Genomic DNA, 25,007 nt, shown 5'->3' on the forward strand with positions numbered 1-25,007 from the left:
AAATCTTTGTGCTTTTATTGATGCTAATGCAAATGAAAAAATAACAAAAATTAATAACTAAGGCTATATTTATTTATTTTCATCGTTGCAAAAATGTGCTTACCAATGCTGCACATTCAGGGTTATGACTTGTTCTTAAGGGACACAGGTATTTGCCATTCTTTTTTCTTTCATTAACCACACAGAAATTATAACTATTTGCTCATGTCTTTTTGTCTATCCTCTGCTTGTTTGCATTTAAAAGCTTGACATTTTTTTCTGGTTCATATCTCAATTTCGCTGCATTATTCATGCCTTACAAGAATGTGAGAAGCAAAGCAACATACCTTAGCGCTGGGGAAAATACAAATATATTTTTTTATAATAATAATACTCCAGTTTTGAGCATTCCAAATCATAATGGAAGATTTAAACATACAGGATTTAAATAACAAACAGAAACCCAAAATATTCAGGGTGCTACTTTATTAAATTTGGATTTGACTGTACTGTCGCTCTTGTGAATGCAGATGCTGTTGATACAATACGTTTTGATGTGAGACTTTTCCAGGATATTAAATCAGCAGCTTTACTATAATACATCGGAAAATGTCTCGTAAAAGAAAAATAAGCTGACTGAGAGTCCATGATGTATAAATTCTGGTTATCTTAAACACAAAAAAAAACATCTATTTATTCCTAAAGAGACAAACCTCTTGGACAGTGAATACCTTTTTGTTCTGAAGTGACTGTGATAACAGAGGTTGAAGACTGCTATGTATGAAGCAATGTAAGACAGCTGGTTCTAGAGGAAAATGATAATCTTTGGAGACCGTAACTGTTTAAGTATAGTATACAAAGAGTGATTTGGCTATAGTGCTGCCTGCTTTTAAGGAGCTATCCCTACCTCACTAAGTAACACATCATCCACAACAAAGTCCATATGCAATCTCTCCTTCACCTAATCTTTGGCAGATGAAGACAAAACCAGTCTACATAGTATAATTAGGGGCTTGCCAAAATTAGCTTCACCATATAAAGTGCGTTATTTGACACAATAGTTCTACGTAGATTCTATTTTAATACCGTATTTGTCATAATTTTCAAGAGTATACTGTTATTTTATCTTTCTACACAGGTCACAGTTATCAATTCTAAGGAGCATACAGTACATCCTCTTGATTTATATTTGGTTGACTGTACATTGTTTTCTACTGTACATCAATTTGTGATTATATAATGAATATACTGCTAGAAGAATGTGTAGACCTACTGGAAATTGTTCCTGCCTACAACACATCAGCTACCTACAGAAACACCTCGCCATTGTCCAAATCCTTCCTGTTTGACTGACACCCTTTGCCACTGTCTAATTTTACATGCAGAAGGAACAACAGTATTCGCCAACAGTAGTTGTGAGCCACTTTTGAATGTGAGTGAGGCTGTCCAAAAAAAAAAAGACATTGTAAATGGCAGGATATGCCAGCATATCATGGTATAGGCAGTTAATTACTGAGGTCATTGGTCGGTATGACATCCTTTCTTTATGGGATCCCAGATTCTGCTCTACACAGATAAACTCCATGAAAATCATCTAAAAGTTTGCCCTAACTTTACAGGATTTCAGGCTGATGTGATTACATGTTGCGAAGTTATCGCCTTGTCTACTACTAATGTGACAGCGCTGCAGCAACACTTTTTTCTTTTAAATCTTTTACTCTCTTTTTACATACATAAATAAAATGAGGCTAACACCTTTATGGTGTTAGTCTCACTTTATTTATGTAGGCCTACTACAACATTGAGCCAAGAGCCAGCAGCCATAAAAGATGACCACAGGCTCTCACAGGCAAAAATACGATCTCTATAATATAATTTTGCAAGTGGAGCAGGGCACACACTAATTTTTATTGGGACTCATTCCTTGGGAATGTCCTTTGTTACCATATTTCATGTGCAAAGAAAACAACTACAACTGTACCAGGGCAAGATCCTACCGTTTAAACAGTTGGATTTTCTCCAGGGAGGAGGCAGCATGAAATTTTGTCACATGTAGCACACACTGTCTGTGGTGTCCTCTCATTGTTTGAAGTACCAGGACCACACAGGGTCCTTAAAATGAAACCCTTCTCACTCCTCACTCTCCTCCTCATCCCCCTTGGTGCCTTTACTCCAGCGCTGGAAGCAATGAACAGTTGAAGCCAGGAAGAAGCTTGTCATAATGGCCACCACAGACACTGAGATGCCGGAGAAAATGATGATGAGCAGGTCTGTTAGAGTCAGGGTGGCCTGGCACTCACGGAAACTGTCCTTGGAGAGCTGGGTCAGGGACACACGTCTGCCGTCCATGGGGATGGAGCACTCCATGCCTTCCACCCCTGCATTAAAACAGAAAATAAGATTAGACAGATTTACTAGGCATGCTGCCGAACCTGCTGTTGCAGTGAATGATGTCATATTTATGGACTTTTAGATACATGTATTCACATGGCAGCCACTCAGAACAGCTACGTCTGTGCTTGCTGTACAGCACAAATGTAAGAACGCATTTACGGTGTATCCCCAAAGATTTTTAATTTAAGGTGATGCATAGTTGCTCATTAGAGACATAGCTCACACAGCCCACACCTGGTCAGGGGTCTGAAGTGATCTGACTGCATATTTTACAAGTTGTCTTGTTTGTATGTTGCAGGTATTTAATTCAGAAAGTTCATTCAATTTAATAGAGCAATGCAGTTCCTTTTCCTTAGAGTGGGAACTGATTTAATAACTAGAAGGTCAATAAGAAGTCTTCACTTAAGAGATGAAGTTGCACTGTGTATACAGTACACCCACCCACAGCAGGACTGCAGGTTCTGTGGAAATGAAGTCGGAATACTAAGAAACTGTAAATCACAGTGATACTGTGAATGTATATTCTAGTGTTAACTATATATATATTCACTACTGTATAGAACATTTAAAATTATTTGTATTTGTACTGTTAAGAGAGGCTTTATTTTTGCCCTATAGTGTCTGTAGTGCTGTGTTAGCTGCTCTGGATGGTAGCCTCTGACAACAAGACAAAGTAATTTGCATCTTTAGTAGATGGCTTAGAGAATGAAATAAACATCCATTTAAATCATTTTAATTTCAGCTGCCAGCTGCACCAGGCAAATCTCTAAGAATACACGTCCTCACATCTTAAAATTTTACTGATGTATCAGTAAAAGGCAGCGTCCAAAACAGGGGCACCTTGACCAAACTCATCTCACGATGAAAGTATGATAAATCAGTTCGTGCTGCTCTCCGTGTCTCTGTCCCTTTCACGTTTATTGTTCAGACATGATGTAAATGGAAAAGGACAGTGACTGTGGCTTATTGTGCTTCAAGGGTACAAGTCTTGCAGTGAGCCTACTTTTCCAACTCATGACTACAAATGAGATTGAGACTGGAACATAAGGTTAGGTCTTACCACTTATAAACACTGGTCACTGATACTACAGCTTACTCTACATTATAGTGAGTTCACTTGCACATGCTCACAGACTCATTGATTAAACTTGAGTCACTGCCAACTTTGGTAACCTTTGAGTTTAATTTGAAGTGCTAATTAGACACTTACATTGCTGTTCCACATCAATGAATGAAACAATATCTCATAGAACATAATCTACACAGTAACAACCTTAATATTTGCAATGTACTGTATGGAAAAACATATTGATGTGAATGTTAGGTTATAGGTGGGTAGAGATGAAGCCTTGCGATGTGGGAGGCTACTGATACTGCACATCCAAATGCACACACTTGGCAGTACATCAATTTTGGGTCTTTGCTCAACAGTCAGCACATTTGCAGCATGCTTTGTTATAATTCAAATGTAAAACAATATTTTTTTATGATTAGATACAATTATGTTCATTCATCAAACTACCCTAATTCTGAATCTAAATCTGTTTAAATGTGTTGTCAGTTATTACAGCAAAGTGAAAAATAAAAATGTAAGTATGAAAATCGTATTACAATAAAATAATTAAATAATGTGCTTGTTTAAGTTGATATGTAAAACCTTCTTGTACATGTACAAGTATGTGTAAAAAATAGCTTGAAAAAGCTTCAAAAGTGATTAGGAGCAATGGAAAAAGAAATAATGTAAGTTAGTGATGGCATGGAATTGGTTTACATGCTCCTCCGATTGACTCTACACTATTAATTAGGTTTGTAACTGAACTCTCTAAGAGCTTGATAAAACTTAGTGACACTAATCCCTTAATACAAGATACAGATTCTCACATTTCCTCTAACATTTAATTAGTAGACCCACACATACACACACACACACACACACACACACACACACACACACATCAAAATGCCAAACTCACAGGGAAGCTAATACATTACAGCTGTGCTTTTATTATATATCAAATGTGTGCTTTTTGTTGTTAACATTTTTTTTAAGAGTCTGGTTGTATTGTTTAGCATTTCTAATGAAGGTCTCTGCGACCAAAAGCTTTGACAATAAACTCAGTACTTTGCAATGGTGATAAGCGTGCAGATGTTTTGATCTCTTTTGATTTACAATTTGCTTTTGCATCCATAATAATAATTTGAAAAAAATATCTGGCCTTTCCCTTCTATCAAGCTTATACAAAAACTAGTAAAATACAAATACAATTAGTCTATTACAAGCATACATGAAGAAAGTATAACTACAAACAGTGATAGATGGTGCTCACCATTGTACACATTTCCCTTAAACTCAAACTCTGTAAGGCCAAATAATATCCTTAAATGTCTGGGCACTGTAGTTGTCAGCAAACATTACTGAAAAATAATAAACTGTGCATTAGCTGGGGGACTATTTTCAGCTGCAAATGAATACACATTTAGATTATTCATGAAAATGCCATGTCAAAGTCCTACTTTGGTCATTTTGTTTGGAAGTATAATTCACACCTCATTAATATATATGTAACTTTTGTACCCTAATTTGTGTTCTTATGTATGTATATATATAAATAAAAATAAATATATGTGTATATAAATATATATATATGTGTATATAAAATAAATGACTTCCGTTGTTCCTGTCTTGGCATACACACAGGCGGTAACCAGGCTTGCAAGAACCATAGCACATACTGTAACAAAAGCATTGCTGGAGAAGCTCTACAGAAAACTCAAATAGCTTGAATCAATCACATCAAGTGAGTCAGCATCAAGAATGAGGCTCTAAACTGATTAAGAGCCAATACCAACAATCCTGGTGGAGCCAAAGAAGAGCACACTGGTTTCTGGTGTGATTCATTGTAAGGCATGTCTACCATATGTTGTGGGAATCAGAGATCAGTACAAATTCATAGCCTATGAAAACTGCTCATTCAAACTGTCTGGATACCCTGCAAGTCTAAGGGACTTACAAACAAGTGCACAATACATAGAGATGGCTAATCTCGTCATCTTGTTTTGTTGTAAATCTAATATTCTCAGAGTTGTGTTGCATAAGTAAATATGGCTCACACTTTAAAAGAATTGATTCAGTTTTAAAATCACAGTTTGACTCAACAGAGCTTTTAGGGAACATTTCCAACTTCTCTGACAGCATTTGTGAATGACAGTGGTTGGACCTTGGACTTTTAGACTAAACATGCAGTGTGTGATTATTTTTCTTCATAGTCATAACGTCTGGTGAAGTTAGTAATGATTTATTCTCATGTCATATAAAGTGGCTCCAGTGACGTACTTTCGATTGTGTACAAAATAAATCCCTGCTAATAAATTGCTGACAGTTACGACGGAATGCACTGACCTTGTTGTAATGAATTTTCAATCAGCAGTTTAAAAAGAAAAACACACAACATTCTCATTTGTGTCATTGCCACACATCATACTAAAGACAAAGAAAACTTTCAAAACATCTGAAAATCCAATACATTGGATCGTCTGTCCTGTCTGCTTGTGATGAGATAAATATTCACAGTGCACTTATTGCATGGCAAAGTAACCCATCACCTCAGAGGCTTGGCCTTTGCCTTTGGAACTGTCCTGTCTGGTCTCGCCTGTCCTAAATGCTTGATTAATAACATCTGAGACTGAAATGATCCTGGTGAAGACATGGCCTCTGCCGGAGCTACAGGATAATTACATATATTGTGATCAGTACAGAGTTAGTGAACAGGACAATGGAGAGATAGTGGCTTTCCACTGGAGCTGCACTGCTGCAGTTAAGAACTAGCATGACACAATAGGGCACACAGGCTTATTACACTGCCTGACAAAAGGGGGAATTACTGAACAGCTGTGCTATTTGGCCAAAAGTGGAATCTTCTGGAACAAACACCATAATTATAGTTTCTCAGCATTACAAGCTTGTCTGTGACAAAATGTGCACTTCTCTCACTAAGGGAGGAGGTCCAGACGTGACTGTGGCCTCAGATTAGAGATGTAGGAAACTTGAGTCTTATAAGGAAATACTGCTTTATTTCAACAAACGTACTACAGTTTGAAAACAGATTTGAAAGTGCATAGGCCAAGTCAACGTAATATTTTTTACACAAATATATCCTGCTTAGCAAAGAAAATGATCAGAATGTCAACAAACCAGCAGCAAAATGACTACAGGGAAAATCCTTTATCATACAATCACTTCAGCTGATTGAAAATGAGCTATTCTGTTTGCTGGTATTGGGTTTTACTAGGCTAGAAATCTAGACTCCCCCTAGTGGCAGCAAATTTATTTGGCAGCCAGGGGGGGGTCTAGGCACTCTCCGTTAACTTTCAAGCTGCAAAAACCAAATTTTGGTCAGGCCAATCACATTGTGTATAGAGTCGGTGGGCGGGGCTTATGGCTGCTGCTGCTGGGAACAGCGGACTTCTGGAAGACTTGGAGTTAAGCTTTTCTTTGATAAAAGAACAAAGAACGGCACAAAAATCATTCTTAAAAAAGGAAGATGTGTTCGGAGTTTTGCCGACCGGATACGGCAAAAGTTTAATCTATCAACTAGCTCCGCTACTTTCTTTGTTGCTCTGCCTGGTTGTAGCGCTATCCTATTACGTGCAGAGGGAATTTGAAAGACAACCGTTTATCCCGCCCCTCGGATTGAGCTCCGTCAATGGTGAGTTCCCAGACCCAACATCTGGATGTGGGTCTGGCTTGTCAGGCTAGGGTTTTACAGTACTTGGTAACAAACCACTACAAATATGTCACACAATAAAAATAGCTCATTTAGGCACAATTTCCAATTACCTTGTGTAACTACAAGGCTAGCAATGAAGGTAACTGCTACTGTAATTTTACATATGATTTTGATATATTCTGATATATATCTTATCAGATTTTTTTTAAAACACTTTTTTAAGACAATGTTATCCTCACTTCACAACTGACGTTAGCAGTTCAGATAAAAGACACTCATATGTCCTGCTGTTATTACAGACATGTGAAATCAGCACAGACACTCAACTGCCCAGCTGTTATTACAGACGCGAAGTAATCACAGACTTTTGCCTAATTAATGCTGCTACAGAATGAAACACTGATGTAGGAAACGGCCAACGAAGGTGCCGTAGCAGTTCCAGTTCGTTCAGCTTCTACTTTATCCCCTAGGTTGAATGACTTAGAATGCAGCTTTGCAGTTATTACGAGTCAGTGTTTCAGTCATACCCATCCGACCTGTCATGAGAGCCAATCCGCAAAAAGGAGCATTAATCAACCACCCGAAATGGACCAAATACAGAGCCAGCTGCCAGTGGTGTGAGTGTATAAGTGTGTCTGGGCTTGAGAGAGAGATAGAGAGAGAGAGACAGAGAGGGGAAGAAAAGGGGGAAGAAAAGGGGGAAGGCAACGGAAATAAAGAGTTTTTAAACTACATTTTAGTCTTGTGTTTTTCGTCAACGATATTGCATGTTGATAATGCCACAGATCCGTGAACATGAACTGTGTTTGGTTATTATATCTATAACTTTATTTTATTCAATGTAATTCTGTTTCGCAATGATGTGTATGGAACTACAGTTGCAGACTTGAGTCTCTGTGATTTGATTTCCGAGTATTATATGAATAGGTCAAATGCAGGTTGAACATGTGCTTGTGGTTTTCCTGCAAGTCTAAATCTCCTCACCAAAACCTACAGTGAAAGCTGTTCATTTTAATTAATTGAGATCTTATCTGTGGCAGATAAAACATTGATACGTAAACAATTACTTAAATAAAACATAACAAAAAGATTAGTAAAGAAAAAATCATTCATTATTTAGGATTTAAAGAGACATAGTTTCTTGCTCAGAAAGTGTTGCAGTACATGACAGTTTCTAATAAAAGCTACATGTACAGAGGGTCAATACCAGCTTTATAAATGGGTAAGCTAATACAGTACAAATTCTGTCACCACTATTTTCACAAAACGTGTGGCTGGAGTAGGCTACCAGACCATAATGTAACAAAATTCATGCCCCAACACTATGAGGTATGTCAGCCCACACAGCTATGTTACATTCCTGGCGCGGACAATTGATGGATTACATTTAGGATTACAGCCAGCCGAGGGGAGACGCTATCTGCCGTCTCAGCTGTGATTGATCTACCTGGCTGTCACAGACTGATATTGGAGGCTTGTTTCTCCTCCCTCCCTCAACACCTGTCTGTCCAGATTGATCTCTGCACCATTTGCAAAGGCATTCATGCTTAAGTCTTCACTTGTTCCTGAACCACTAGTGTCTAGACACTCTACCTAAATAATCAAGTTGTGATAATGACTCACAAAACCATCCCCGCCCTACTAATGAATAGCTGCAACACATTTTCATACCTAAACAACATTATAGGACGATTTCCAAAGACTCAAAAAAATTACACATACGACCGTTCTATTTACTGCCGCCATCATGTGACCATAGTCCTTAGTCATGTGACCATTTTAATGTTTTTACCTATTTAAGTATTAAACACATAGTAAACATGTCAAACGAAAGTAGTTAAGTTTGACAATAAAAATACTTAGGGTTAGTAAAACATCAGGGATTGCCTTTAAATGAGTACCGTAAAATAAGGACGTAACATGACGTCATGGACATTATTGCGTCACAGACTAAGGTCCGTAAAAGTTATAGGTAAATCGGTTCATTTTAAAATGGCTTTCAGTTTCACAAACCCTGGTCTCCTGAGTGAAAGTCCTGTGTTTGTTAAACATATCCACCAATCCAACCTGACTCATTATGTGGATTTTTGCGGTCTTATACTTTGTCACCTCACTTCCTTGTTTGCTCTTGCGATAATTAGTACAGCCACGAGAGGTTGTCGTGGTCATTATGAGCTGCTTGCACAGTCGACCCATATGGTCGTTTTCTGGGCGAGGATGAGCTGGATGAATGTGCCGCAAAAGTCCAATACTCAGTAGATGTCAAAAGAACCAGGCAGACATAATTACAGAGAAACAGGAGAATTATTCAATTGCAATCGCAGGAAGAAAGAGTGAAGGAAATCTGAAGGGAAAATGAGAGATTCAGTGAAGAGGAGGGCAAGAGTAGGAGTTGGGAGGAACAGAATGTGTGTTATGGATGCACAAAATGACAAGCATTCATGTGACAGTGGGGCGAGGGTGACTCATTCAGGAGGGAATTCCTCCCGCGTGGAGACTCACTGACATCACTGTACCGTATTCAAAATATCTCATCACAAAAGCACACATTCACACACAAAAAAAATTGCTAATTCCCAAATACAAGAGACCAAATAAAGCAAATACTATGAGTCGATTCCTTTTCACGTTTTCACCATGACAGAAAGCGTTTTGCCTACTGTCACAATTCATTATGACCAAACAGCTAAATATGCAGTTCTAAGCCATTTATGCTTCACACTCGACCACACACAGGCAGAAAGGAAAGCATCCATCATCCAAAATGGTGCACACTGCCTGTGAAATAAACCTTTTGGCTTTTCACCTTTTATTTCTGACACCGGCACATTATCTCAATCTGCTCCTGTGCGTGCAGCAGCCGATGCTATAACACTAATTCTGTCCACCTATTCTCTCTCGCTTTCTCTCTCTCGCTTTTTTTCTCTCTCTCTTTCATCCCAACTTTAAATAAACATTAAATAGGCCAGGATAAAATAAGCTGTCAGCCTGTGTTAATGGAATAGATATTTTCTCATCACATGGGTAGCAAAGATAGCAAGTACTGTAATGTTGCATCGGGCAGTATGGTATGGCATTGTTGTGCTGGTCATATTTTCAATGCTGCTCCCGCTGAGTGGTAACTGGTCTCTGGGGGGAGTAACTTGATGGACTGTGAAGGAAAATTCAGACTTTGACCCTGTCACACAAACTGCTACTTTGTAGTGAAACTGTTGGAAACAGGTCATGCCTAGTGTTGATAGCAATGCCACGATGGGCTTCAGCCTCAATCTCTCATGGGAGTTGGCCCGCCCTGCCCTGTAGGCAGCTCTGGCTCCAATTACCCGGGCCAATGTGCCGTAGAACTGTGTCACCCTGAATTATATACATGGCCTTTGTTCATCCTTAACCCAAGAGCACTGGAGATAGCAGTGGATCATGTTGACACTCATGCCTTCGTTAAAACATTAATGAACCCAATTGGTGGCTTAAAAACCTACAAACAACAAAAAGGAAAAGAAGACAGACAGTTAGATGTGTGTCTTTCTGGTCGTTTGCAGCTCAAAATGAATACCTGCGCATAGGAGACAAAATACGATTATGTGGAAAGTAATCTGTGTTTTCTATCCCAAAATAAGTCCAGAATTTTAACGTTCTTCCACCCACTGCTGACCTGCAGTAATCAAACTTAGGCAAACAGAAGAGCATGCTGCTCTGTGAACTTGAAATCACAGGGGAAATCAGGATGTGAAAAATGGAATGGGAATTGGGTTTACAGCATAGGCTCTGCAGCTGCTACATTATGCAGGCCATCGCAGACGGAACCATATCTCAGGATGACTTCTAAAATAGCAACACAGTTTGTCATGTTTTATTGACAATCTTTCAATTGAGATTTTGTTTAATTATTCTGCTGGTGCTGTACAGTTTTCTGAAAGTTATGCTATGACCTGATCAGCCTAATTAATGCTAATGGGGAATCTATGGACACACATTACATTTACATTACATTTAATTTAGCTGAAGCTTTTATTCAAAGCGACTTCCAATAAGTGCACTCAACCATGAAGGTACAAACTCAGAGCAGCAAAAAACTCACATAAACCTACATAAACTTCAAATTAGCCACACTACAAAGATCCACATGTAAGTGGAACATGTAATTGCAATATTGTTATTTTTTTTTTTAGTATCATCGTCTAAGCTAAGGTGCAGTTGGAAGAGATGTGTCTATAGCATACGGTGGAAGACCATGTTTCAGCTGATTCCCAACATCTATACTTTGTGTTTTAAAAGTAAAAACCAAAATCTTGAAAAAGCAAACATGCCCATCATACTGTGTCCCATTCCATTTTTACATAACAATGCTTTATAGTAAGTACTACATCTTTGCTGAAGACAGTATATTAATGTATTATTTTTTAATGTAACAACTGAGCCCTTGATCACGATATTGCGATGACCTATACCCTTGAACGCTGTGTTGGAAATGGATACAAAATAACAGATGGACGCTCATTAGTAAATGAGGTTGACTCGATAAGCTTTTCAATATGTATGAACTCTACCAACCATCATGAGTGTGAGCGTTTCAACTTAATATCTTGTTCATCATAGAGAAAAAAAAATTCAATTACATAGACGGGAATTACTCTTTAAATTGCACATCAGTGTCCTTTTTCCATCTGCGTGGGTGTTGTATCCTGATGTCTGATTCATCCAAAAACCAATTAGTAATCTGACTAGAAAATTACTGTTTAATGTGAGTATAGTCTCTCTTAAAACTAAGAGCTCCACTGATATTCAAAGCACAAAATGTTGAAGCTACTACAAACGATCTCTGCAACCCAACCCCACACTCCATACTTTTTTAAATACTTGTTCTGTATGCAGTGTGTTCAAACTGACATGACAATCTATGTTAAAAGAATGGTAAAAAGTAAGGAAAAATATTGTCATTTTAAATAATAGTTACAAATATAGTTAATATATAAATCCAGAAGCAATTTAGAAAACAAAAGTGTAATGTAAGAGTATCACATTTTTAAAAACATTGTATTGTGTCCTTAATGGCAGCTGTGTTGCAATCTTTTATCAATTCCTGTTTGTAATTAGGTCTGGTAGTATGATGACTGCATGTGTGAACCAGCCGTTCTTTCCAACTTGATTACCGGTAGTCTGTACAACGCTACACATTTTCATGTAGTACTCATAAAAGAAGTAGACAGTCTGGAGGAAATAATGGTCAGAAATGGTAATTCAGGGGTTGTGTGTTTAATACTTTTTTTTTTTTAATACTAATTTTTATAACCTGGTCTAAAACTCAGGAGTTACATTAAACGTCTGCTGGTGCTGACAGATTATCAGTTTAAATGGACAAACATGTACAAATATAAGCACAAAAACTATATTCCGTTGTCAGTACTACGGGCTAGTTGTGTCGCAGTTTTGAAGTAAAGTAAGAAAAATAAAGCAACTCTTCTATAAATTATGCACACAAACTTGTTTTAGAAGATATTTTATTTCGCTGAAAGATCTTTTTGTCCTCTCTGACCTGTTACAGAACCAATTTGCATTGCCTTAGAAGAGAAAAATGAGCCTAAGATGAAAAATTATTATTATTCCTTTTGCAAAAATGTTATTTGTCATCCAATCCCTCTGCATCATTAGCATTGCAAAGTACATTCCAGACACCTTTTTTGGCCAAATAAAATGATAAAATTATACAAAAGACCAAATGTAGACCATATATAGAGACATATATACAGTTTGTATGCTCTGTCTGAGCAGGTGGACTCATCTCTTGGGTCAAACACTCCATGATGGGGATGTAAGAGCTGCATATGAGGTGAGATACGCATTACTAACTCAATTTGAGTGTGTATATAGACTGAGGCCAGTTGGCAGCCATAGTCGCAGCTTGGCCAGGCCTTTGGCTTCTTCTTTGTTGTTGATGTCTGCCTGGCCAGCACTACTAATTCAATTCATTATGCCTAGCAGTTGACATCAGTTAGAAGCCGTGATTAATGTATTTGCAGCCGGTTTCTAAGGGGAATTAGGTATTCTTGCCAGTTTATCAACTTTTCTTCCTCACAGGCCCAAACTTATCTGTTTTTTGGGGCAAATGCTGATCCCTTAGAGGAAAGCGAGAGAAGTATCAATAGCACGGCACACCGTGGCCTAAATGCATATAAGGAGTACAACTTCTGTTGGTTGTCAGCAGTTTGCAACAGCCAGACAGTTTTTTAGGGGAGTCGAGTAAAAGCCTCTGCGAGCCAGAACAAGATTTTCATTTTAATTTGCAAATTACCATTTTTGTTATGAAATATCTTGCCAAATTACAATATGAGAATATGAACCCCCACCTCTCTCTCTCTCTCTCTCTCTCTCTCTATAAAAGGAGGGAAAATGTATGTATGCATATATAAGAGATATACTGTATGTATATATCTTGTATGACCACTTAGCCTGATTCAACGCACCCCAACCCTACAAACACAAACATTCCAACAAATCCTCATACCTATACAACACTATACGTCGATTTCCAAAGACTCCCAAAACCGTTCTATTTACAGTGGCGGGAGTGATGAGAAACCGGTGGCACAAAAAAGGGAGAAGGGGGGTTCTATTTACTGCCGCATGGTGGAGGTTTAATCATGTGACCGTAGTTATGTGACCTTTCTATTTAACGTAACGGTCACAGTTTTAAACACGTAGTAAACATTGTGAAACAAAACTAGTTGAGTTTAGGTAACAAAAACTTAGTTAAGGTTAGTAAAATCTCAGGGAGTAGCTTAAAATTAGTTACGTAAAACTACTAAAATGAGGAGGTAAAGTGACATCACAGACTAAGGTCTGAAAAGTCATAGGTAAAACTCAATTTCAAAAGGACAGTTGTCTTTTGGTTTCCAACGGGACACAAACCCCAGTCTCCTAAATGAGTCCTGTGTTTGTTTCACCCATCAATCACCCAACTTGCTCCTAGTTTGCTCTTGTGACAATTAGTACAGCCCCGAGTGGTCGCCTCCTCACAAGAAACGTAATTGTTGGTCGTTATGAGCTGCTTGCATTGACCCATATGGCTGTTTTTTTGGGTGAGGACAGGCTGATCATCCTGTACACACATCATGCATCCAAAGTTTTGCTGGACCTCCATTTTTGCCTCATTTCTTACCCACCAGTTTTAACTTGTTCCTTGTGTTAAAATTCCTTGTTTATTTGTTGTGGGTTGTTTTTGTAGTTTATTTTTGTCACCTTTTGTTTTTGTCTTACTCTATGTCACCGTCTTACTTTATATTATCTATTTTGGCTGTTTATGTGTCCCTGTATGCGTCTTAACTTGTTCTGCCATCACTTTATTACACATTAAAAACAAATAAAAAAAATCACATCTTGAGTCAGACGATTTAGTCCACGGTTATTCATGCTTTGGACAAAAAAAACTGTTCTTTGTACATACAGGTCAACATTTCACACACCAAACAACCTTGGAACATTGACAGAAATGTTGCCACTCCTTATCTGGACACATTAATATATAACACCCTGTACGTGGACATTGTGTACTCTATTTAAATACACCTTGAAATATCCATGGACATATGTCACAACACTACGAGCCACATTTATATTAAATTCTCTAAATATAAGTCAAAATACATCAAATCTGCACTTTGATCTGAATACGATAACAGCATGAGCTACTAGTCATGTGTGGCTGAACTGTCAGATCTGTTTATTTTTGCCTCCTCTGCTCCCACGTGCCAGCTTGCAGTTGAGATAACTGCTGTCTGTGTCCTCTGTAAGGGCATTAATATTGATATACATAAGGCTGACCTTCAGTAAATACATGTATGGTTCTCTCTCAACAAAACATAATAATTATTTAGGAATAGATTGCTTCTCACAGGTGTTTTTGATATTCTATACAATATATTTAGAAATGAATAATATTAACACAGATTTGACCAATTGTGATGTTTTTTTTGTGATGCTTTTTGTGAGGGTTTTTATCCAGGACATATCTTTCAGCCCCTTATAACCATGTAGCTTTGGATGTTGAGACCAATCAGCTCAATGTAAACGGATCTTACCCACATGTGATATTTCAAAAGGGACATGGTTCATCCCCTTTGTCTTTTGTTGTTCCTCAGATATGCATCCACACATTCAGATTGGTTTGCACACTGAAGCACACCAAAACTTCAGCCCTGTTATCTAATTCCACCCTCCAGGCTGAATCACAGTGGTAGACATAGTCTATAGTGTGGGCCTAAAAATGCACATGGATTGAGCGGAGAAGATAATAGGAGAAGATGTTTGACTTTCATTGGTGTAGGACAAACATAATTGATAATATTGCTGAATTTCAATGTACACCAAATGGCAGGTATTATATAAATAAGTATTATATAAAAGAAGCTGCAAATTGATCGATTTGACTACCACGCAGGATGAAGGTTAATGTTTATATGCATGGTGAAATGTGGAATCAGAGAAACTGCAAGCTAAAATTCTTAATATTGTTTAATATTGAACAAAGCATCCTTGTAGCTTTCACTTTCAAAGAAGTGCTATTGTCTCATATTACATACCCAGTCTCACGCATTATATGCTATGGGAGTGGAGGAAGAAAGAGACAAAATTAGAACACGGGAGAGGGAGGGGGGGTTCCCTCTCCTACAAGGAAAACATAAATAGACCAGAGCAGTGTCATGGCAATGGATTTGCAATAATACTGTTGTATGTTGTGCTCAGATATGCTATATTTAGGTCAAGCACATGGAAAGCAAGTGTTTCTTAGATGTCGCTACTTACCGTTTGGAAGCTTGTGGCTGTTCTCCATCAGCCATGCAAACAGGCTGGCAAAGTTGCAGTTGCACACCCAGGGGTTGCCCTCTAGCCTCACCGCCCGCAGGGAGGGCAACTGACTCAGTGCCCCCACATGTAGAGTAGACAGTGCATTACGCTCCAGTTCCAGTTCTCTCAGAGACGTGAGGCCAAGGAAGGCATCCTCATTCACCAAGCTCAGATATGGGTTGTTGCCCAGTCGTAGCTTGATCAGGCTCCGAGACTCCCCAAAAGTCCCCTTAGGGATTTCAGTCAGATTGTTGCTGCCTAGGTCCAAGAAGACCAGCCTGGAAGAGGTGCTGAGAGTCCCCGGTTCAATGTGGGAGAGGGAGTTGTTCCGGAGGTCCAGGTACACCAAGTCACTGTATAGAACCAGGAAGTCCGAGGGGATGCGGGGTATCAAGTTGTCAGCCAGCAACAGCCTGCGCACATCCAAGGGGATCTCATTGGGTAGACGGGTTAGCCCACGGCCACTGCAGTCCACAGTGTGAGGATCTGGGCACATGCAGGTTGCTGGGCAGTTTTCCCCCCGGGTCCATAAGACAGAGGACAGCAAGATGAGGATACGTTGGAGCCAGCAGACGCATGGCAACATGGTCAAGGGGTGAAATAAATTACGGGGGAAAGAGGCTCGGGGTAATTGCGAATAGAAGAGGAAGGGTGGGGGCAGAGAACAAGAGGGTGAGGGTCAGAGGGCAGGAGATCAGGACAAGGGAGGGGAAGGGGAAAGTGAAAGGGGGTGAATGGGGATCAATCCTCGTGAAGGAACATCCTGCCGTTGTAGAGATGGAAATCTGAAAGGGCGAAGGAATTGTGAGGCGGCAGAGCAGTGGTGAAAACGGTTTTCCACGAGATCATGTAGCAAGCTGCTTGGATAGAATAGCACACTGTCTGCTTTGAAGGAGTAAAGAGAGGAAGATAGTAAGCAGTAGGGAGCGGGAGAGCAAGAAAGACGGAGCTTAACAGAGAGGGGAGGGCAGCTTAAGAGAGGTAAATAGACACGAGCGAGCCGGGAGTGATGAGAAGCCGGGGGCACAGACAAGGGAGAGGGGGGTTGAGGAGGGGGCTCTGTCCGCCACGCTACCCCACGGTTGATCTGGCGGCAGTGACAGACGAAGACAATACGGTCTCTGACACAAAAGGATATATGAAGCTGTGATTCAAGCATGACAAGCAAAGAGCAACATCATGGCATCCCTCCATTAGTCCCAGGTCTCTGTGTAGAAAAGCCTGACGGTCTGAAACGAGACAGAGAGAGAGAGGCTCACAGAACATCGCTCAAGTGTGTGGTAAGGTTGTCCCCCGTTATTACCTCTATCTCCCAATGCCCTGCAACATGCTGTGAAAACACAGCACAGCTGACTGTTACGCTGTCCAGCACCGTATCAAGGCTGTGTTGCTGTGCAGAGAGAATCCAAATGTCCAGGTTGGAGCCTCATGGATGTAGATGGCAGTGCTGAGCTGCACACAGCCATGCCAATCCAACAACTGCCTCTGAATCTACCACGGTTTATCTCATGCCCTCTCCCCTCTCCTTATTTCTAGGGAGGCGTGCCTGAGCCACGCTGTCAACATGTGATGTCACTTCCTATATTGTGAACAAATGACGATCAGTTGTATCTAAAAAAAAAAGAAAAGAAATCAGATGATGTAGAAGGAAAGATGTATTTAAACAGAATATTAACAAATATTAGGGCAAACTATTTTTTAAATATTTTACATTCTCCTTGCCTTCCACACAATTATATTTAATCTTTTCACCTGCTTTACAATTCATTGACAAAAGCAAGCTGTTACTTGGCCTCACTGGTTTGACAATTATAGGGAATGTTTTGTTAAACACAGCCAGACATTTGGACAGGCTTCATTAGTTGTTTAAGTGGAAAACTGTGACCTGTTAAAATATACAGCATTGGCCTTTATCCTTGTTTATTTACCTAATTATTGGCAATTTCAGCCTTAGAACACTAAGTTTTCGTGAAGGGTAAAAAGCCATAACAGACCACCAGTCCGCTTGAAAACTATCTTAATATTAATTAATCTGCCTTTCCATGATGTATTTTTAGGACCTCAATATTTTGGATAGTAAAATAGAGGTGCCATGAGACTCAAACATTCATATTGGAGACAATTCAGACTGTGAATTGAATTTCCCAGATGGGATTTGCTCCAACAAGTAAATGCAATTAGACCAAGGTTGTTGCGGGCGGACAGCGATTAGACCTGTAAAGACGACGGTAGCGTGAAATGTCTAAGAAAGTGGTGCTGTCATGGATGGTAATTGTGGATTTCCAAGAAGATAACATATTCACAATGCAAATGTAATACATTAAAAAGTTTACGCACTTATTATTTTATATATTTTACTTATTAAGTGAACACATAGATTGAATTGAACGTACGCACAACTGCATCTCATAACAACAGGGCACATGGGAATAGCATCTAACTAACTTCATCACAGGTAATATGATAATACCACTTCTTCCTTGAGGCGTCCACTCAAGTCAGATGAGTCTGCAGCTCTGCCGGTGAGGTTTACTTCATTGCACAGAGAAGAGAGCTGCTCTTTCATCAAAGTCAGCACATATTGATATGAAAAACACTCAAAGCTGAGGTGGAGTCATTTGTTTCCTGTAAACACATTTCAACTTACTATGATTTAGTGGCGCTATATAATGCTTAAATATTTGCAGACTTATGGACAGTTTGATGAAAAATCCTTTTCATGTAGTTATTTACAAAGAATTATGTAACTAATCTCTAGAGAATTCTTTCTGATGTGTTACTGTGAAGTAGAGCCTCTTACTATATCAAACTGAACTTAGAACTCCATTTTGTAATTTTTTGAGTTGATTCTTAGCAAAAAAACCTTTGTTCTTTCACATATGTGCTCATTCATGTGTAATTACTTCCACCAACTAATCAAAGTATTCTCGTAAGCGGAGAATCTTCCATTTAGAATCATTCAGAATACATACAGGCAAATCGCTCGAATGGCGGCAGCCATGTAGCGCCTCCATCTTTAAAATACATTAGCCAAAGAGGAACATAACTCCGCCTTTCGTGCTTTTACACTCAATGGCACCGTGATGAATGCCAGCAGGGAGATTACTCACAACTGCCGGCAGATTTGAAAGCCTGTTGAAGATGGAGGATCAAGCCTATTCTCGAGGACATGTAACAAAGTCGCCAAGGAACTTAAAAAGAGAATTAAAACGACAACGCAACAGGCAAAGCAACAAGACCAAAGTTAATATTGGAGTGGCTTTTCCAAGCTGGAAATAGCTTATAAGGAGCTAGGATTTTAAAAGGGACGCCAAAGTTGCCTGCTTTCTTCTCAAAAGGTAATTTGTGTAATTTCAAAGTTTTATAGTTGCTTGACTAACTATAGCATGGTTGTGCATAGCGCTGTAATGACGTCTAGGATACTTTTCCTCGCGTCGATGATGGAAAAGGATTGTCTACCTTGTAACATAAATGTAATCATATGTGTCGTGATTTCCCTGGCAGACAACTCACGTAATGGAGTTGTAACACAGACTAGCTACAGCTGGAACAGCTGCGCGTACACAATGGTTTCCTTGACATGATTGTTCATACTGCTCAGAGAAATATATTAAAAACACAAACCTCCGTTGCTTCTCTCCTACACTATAAACACTGCCTTACACTATTAATATACAGAATAACTATAGAACTGATGCTTTACTAACAGTAGCTTGCATATGTTTGGGAACCTGATAGCTGATGTTAGCAATGAAATGGTACCACAATAACATAAAACTAGTATACTGGAAGGAACGCTCACGGACGAAATTGTACTTCTTGGAATATTACGGCCACTGTACACATAGGTAGTTTGTTCCTACTCTACAGCAACCCACAGGCATTTGTAATACATGAGCACCCTTAGCAGTGGCAGGAAATATGACCCACAGGAGCGTTTTCCGTCCTCATATCTAAACGCAACGATTGCAGTTTCAAAATTGACATTAACGTTGTGATACGGTTGCAGTTTGGTTAGGTTCAGGAAAAAAAAAAGATTGTGGTTTGGGTTAATATCAGTAGTAGCATACATTCGTTATGTTACATTACTTATGTGCATATTGATATGACATAATGACGCACGTGACAGAACGTGGCGTAGTTGAGTAAAGTAAAAAGAAAAAAATTATCATTACTTTTATTTTCAAACAGGACACGAACTCCGGTCTCCTGGGTAAGAGTCCTGTGTTTGTTTGACCCATTAAACACCACAAGCTCCCTCCTTACATGTAGTTTGGCGCTCACATACTTCGTCACCTTACTTCCTGTTTCGCTCTCGTCATAAGTACTACGGCCACTAGAGTGGTACTGCCTGTAAAAACAAACAATCTATAGGGTCGTTTTTCAGGGAAGGACAGTAGTAGTAGTAGTAGCAGCAGCAGCAGCATTAAGGCCCGAGGACGTCCAGTTAGAGCGGGCGGGAGTGGCTGGTGATGGGTAAAAAAAAATAAAAAAAACAGGACTTTTTTTTTTTCTTCTGCCTTCTGTGAAGTAAGTACTGTGCAGCTGTACCATGGATGTATTAGCTGTACACATTCCTCCACAGACTCCATGTTTGTTCACTACCGTGGTCATGGAAACACTCTGATTAGGTCTATATCGTCCCCCTGTAGACTGACGTTTGTTACCTCCACCAGTGTGTATGAGAGGCATTGGCATTTGCATACTTGCATGGGCCATGTTTCTGCCTTTACAACGCTATAGGATGAGTGTCCATCCTACTTCACCTGAGGTATGTTAAGGTGTAGACAAAACTGTTACACTACACAACAATGTCGATCATTGATTTTATAATACCTGACTCCTAAATGAAATAAGGGACATGAAGGTGGGCATGCAATATTTACAGTTATGAGATTTGTTCAGGTCCTGTTGTCATTGTAGATCTGACTAATGCCTGAACCAATATTAGTCACAGATGTAGTAGAGGTTTTTTTCATTGTTGTATTTTTACCTTGCAGTTGCAAGGACAGAACAGAAAAAGCTTTTCTTAGAAAAAAGAAAAAAGTACATATTCTACACATTTCCTCTGCCCTGTTTCTGTCAGCTGATTAACTGCTAAGCAGCTCAGATGAAATTGACTTAGAGATACTTAAAATGGAGATGCCTCACATTGAAATGCAACTCGAGCACTGCCTCAGGCAGAAATGGCTACTCGTTTCACATAGCACTCGCATGCATTTTTTTAAGGAGTAGTACAGGGTCAGCCACAGCGATGTTCACAAGTCATTTTTTGGAAGTCCTCAAGTCTTTGAGGGGCAAGTTCAAGTCTCAAGTCTTTTTACCACGAGTCCAAGTCAAGTCTCAAGTCTGGCCATCTGATCTGTCCCTAACACTGTATTGTTAAATCTTATGAATTCAAAGCATGTCCTGTAGCTACCATCCATACAGTATCAAAATCAGTTGTAGGATAACACTATAGGGTCTACTGCAATGCAATCTGAAGAAACATTTTGAAGATACATTTCAACATTTTGGTATCTGCATCACAGAATACATGTTTGTGTTACCAACTGGCTGTAAAGCCCAACCTCATCATGCATTACATTTTTCAGTGTTCAAAGTTTGAGGGAAACATCTGTATTGAAAGTCAATACACCAACCATGCTGCAAACATGTGAGAACGGATACTTTCCGTATTGCTATTTAACAACAAGAAAAATTTAAGAAATTTAAATCAAACAATTACCACATACTGAAATAAGAAGACCATTTGATCTTCTAAATTAGCTCTCAAAACTCTGGATATGGGCCAGATGACCTTTCTGGCAACACACTTTAGTGGCTTTAAATCCTGGGAAGTCTTTAAACAACAGACTGGTTACATTTCAAAAAGACCAAGTGTGACAGCGTCTTTGCCGAAAGCCTGGCATGGTGAGAACGCATGATAAGCCCTCTCCACTGGTGCACTGGTAGCCGGGACAGGAAGCACTCTCATAGCCACAAGATAAGAGTCACGGGAATGCCTTTGACTGTATTTTCCAGAACTCAAGACAGTCCACTTCATCAGATGCTACCTGGATATAGCCGATGATCTCAGCCTGGACAGATGAGCCATGATCCACACTTTTCTTGCTGCTTTTCTTCCGGTAGCCAGAGAAAAGACGTGGAGTTTTAGCAGGTGGTGACTCCTCCCGATCATCGTCTCCACTGCTGCTTTCAGGTACAGTCAGTTTTCGAGCCTCCGCCAAGACCAGGTCTGTAAGTTTATCAAAAACCATGTTGAGTTACAGCATCATGGGACTAGGGTTGGGTATCGTTTGGTTTTTTTTCGATTCCGGTGCTAAATCGATACTTTTAAAACTGTGCCGGTGCCTAAACGGTGCCTGAACCGGTACTTTTCAATAAAGTTAAAAAAAAAAAAAAAAAAAAAAAAAGAAAAAAAAATAAGGGTAGTAAACAACAGTCAGTGACTTGTTTATTGCTAAGGCCATGGTCAAAATTAAAGATTTAATAATAATGTAATAACTATAACAATAACTTATTTCACCAGTAAATTGCTATTGAACCCCAGATGGGAAAAGGGTATTTTACAATTACTGTGAATGCACCACGAGGCTACCCGTTTTAAGTGAATCTGTGTTTAATTCCGACAACGGCAGCTGCAAGTGAACGCACCGTCTGTGTAGTTTAATTCCGACAACGGCAGCTGCGAGTGAACGCATCGTCTGTGTTGTTTAATTCCGACCATATAAACATACTGTATATCTATGAATTGCGACAACGGCAGCTGCTGCGCTGCAGACTGTTACATCCCGCTGTAGAAGTCCTCCACAGTAAAATACAGTCACACTTTACACTGTTTAACGTTAGCTGTCAGCATTTTAACCGTGATTAATCCAGCTGCTAGCTAAAGGTAGGCTAACGTTACATGCTGTCAGGTGTAGTGTAAAGTCGAGCACCGAAATGAGGCACCGAAACTTTCGTTCTTATTCGGTCTCGTTACTACCGTTTACGTCAGCACCGGTTCACTATTGGCACCGAGTTTCGGTACCCAACCCTACATGGGACTGATATACACAGTGTCAAGGTTGTGAATCAATCTAGGAAGACAATTTACAACATAATTGGCATTTTTAATATGTATAATGTGATGTGTGTGATAGTTTGTGTTTGGAAATGGTGGGTACACCTACCTATCATCATCTCCTTGACTTCACTTCATCTGGTACTTGGACATCTTGCTCTAGCCAAAAGAGGCAGAATGATGGATTGAGTAATGTTGACATCATGTAGACAATGTCCCCAAATGGAAGATCTACTGCCGCGTCATTCAAAATCAACATCCTGATGAGATGGCAGTTAAGTGACAGTATACAAGTGAGGGCTGCTCTAAGGGTCACAACTTTCTTCCCTTGAGTGAAGTCCATTGCTTGAAGAAATGGGGCCAGCATTTCCACAAGTTCTTTCAACTGACCCCATTCTCTGGCTGATAAATGCATATCTTTATAACCTTGGGTGTCCAGGAGTGTATTCAGGCTTTGAAGATCCAAGTCAGTGACTGTTCCAACAAGGCGCAGAGTGCTGTCAAATATTGTCACCTTTGCCATTGCACTGTTCAGAACTTGTATATCTTTAAGTCCATCTCGCACAACTAGCTGCAGCGAATGTGCAAAGCACTGAAGTCGTTTTTGCCAGCAGCTGCTGTGGATGGATTCCACATCATTCTGGTTATCCTCATTTGCGTCCTCCCACAGGTCACCATTTTCCAGGTCATCATCTTCGCTACTTGTAGCAGAGAGAAAACAAACCATAAAGGCTTTCTTCATGTTCGAAGCATTGTCAGAGATAATGTAATCTAATTTGTGCTTTATGTTGAAGTTATCACATACTTGCTCAACTTTTTCAACTAATCCTCTCACCAGTGCGAGACCCTGTGACTGGAGTCTTGGGTTGCTTCTGTCTAGCTCCATGAAGTGGGCAGTAATTCCTAAAAAGCCATGCATGGTCCTGTCAGTCCAGATGTCCACAGTAACAGACCCAAGGTCTGTTTTCTCTAATTTTGATTTGATCTTGGCCTCTTTGTCTGTTGCAAGATCATTTAGTCTTGTTACGGTGCTCCGACTTACTGGACAATATTTTTCATCTACCACTGACAAAAACTTTCTGAAGCTGGGCTGGTCAATTGATGACAGTGGCAGGTTGCATGAAATGAGTTCATTAATGATTGATTCAGAGATGGCCTTCTGCCTAGAATGTCCCTGATGGTACAGTTGCACACCTCTTTGCTGAATAATGAATGACTCAATACTGCTCTGTCCCTTCCCAATAGTACCTTTCTTAGCATTGGGGAATTCTGTAAACCTGTAGATTGACATGGGAAATTGTTTTGCTTGCCACTAATAAAATCTGCATAAAACTGTGTAGTGTTCTGTGGGGGGAATGGCTAAAGTAATACTAAACGTTTCTATCATGTTTTTTTTCTGAAATAAAATGTGGGCACTGCAGCCAAGAGTGGTTGTGAACTTGTGACGGGAAAAATATCACTTATGCTTTAATGGAGCTGGCTTAATTTTGTTACATCCAGAACTTACATTGGGTCTCCAACTTAGGACATTGTATAGTCTAATCTTCTGCTACTGGTGAAATATTGACCCAAGTCTGTCACATCATATGGATACAACTATAAAGATACAATTTGCCTGTTCCAAGCATTAGCACAACACTTTGCGATGGTTAGCTTGTTACCTGTGACGATATATGCTAAATGTAACGTCTCTTTCACATTAGCAAGGGACTGACCTATCTGGGTGCGTTTTGAGATGCCTGATGAAGTTCGACGTTGTTGATCCGGCATCATTTATCTTGGTGCCACACACTTTGCATATAGCTGTTCGCTTACTGCCACTGTTTACGAATTTATTGAAAGCAAAACTATTGACAAAAGGCACAACTGCGGGAGGACTTGGTGTCACCATTGTTAATGCATTTTTTGATATGCACGCACACAGGGATTGCGCATGCATTACATTGCACATTACGGCAAAGGGCAAGGGACATGCTTTTCCCCAGCGTATATGCGCCAAT

The 25,007-nt window shown here is 39.6% G+C and overlaps 1 protein-coding gene across 6 annotated transcripts in view; it reads right to left on the reverse strand.

Moving 5' to 3' along the window:
• Positions 1 to 450: 450 nt before the first annotated feature.
• lrrc38b (leucine rich repeat containing 38b) overlaps positions 451 to 25,007 on the reverse strand; it is a 44,315-nt gene continuing 19,758 nt past the window's right edge. For 3 of the 6 annotated variants that reach the window (XM_028574985.1, XM_028574984.1, XM_028574986.1), the window contains 2 exons: positions 23,117 to 23,910; positions 21,330 to 22,179 (listed from right to left, as the gene is read on the reverse strand). In XM_028574985.1, the coding sequence (XP_028430786.1) occupies positions 23,123 to 23,910 (788 nt within the window). In that variant the 3' untranslated portion in view covers positions 21,330 to 22,179; positions 23,117 to 23,122. Of the gene's footprint in view, positions 2,358 to 15,899; positions 17,553 to 21,329; positions 22,180 to 23,116; positions 24,581 to 25,007 lie in introns of those variants that run through there. The other 3 variants (XM_028574988.1, XM_028574987.1, XM_028574983.1) reach the window with 3 other exon arrangements.

The sequence above is a fragment of the Perca flavescens genome, chromosome 4, assembly GCF_004354835.1.
Source record: "Perca flavescens isolate YP-PL-M2 chromosome 4, PFLA_1.0, whole genome shotgun sequence".
Taxonomy (NCBI): domain Eukaryota; kingdom Metazoa; phylum Chordata; class Actinopteri; order Perciformes; family Percidae; genus Perca; species Perca flavescens.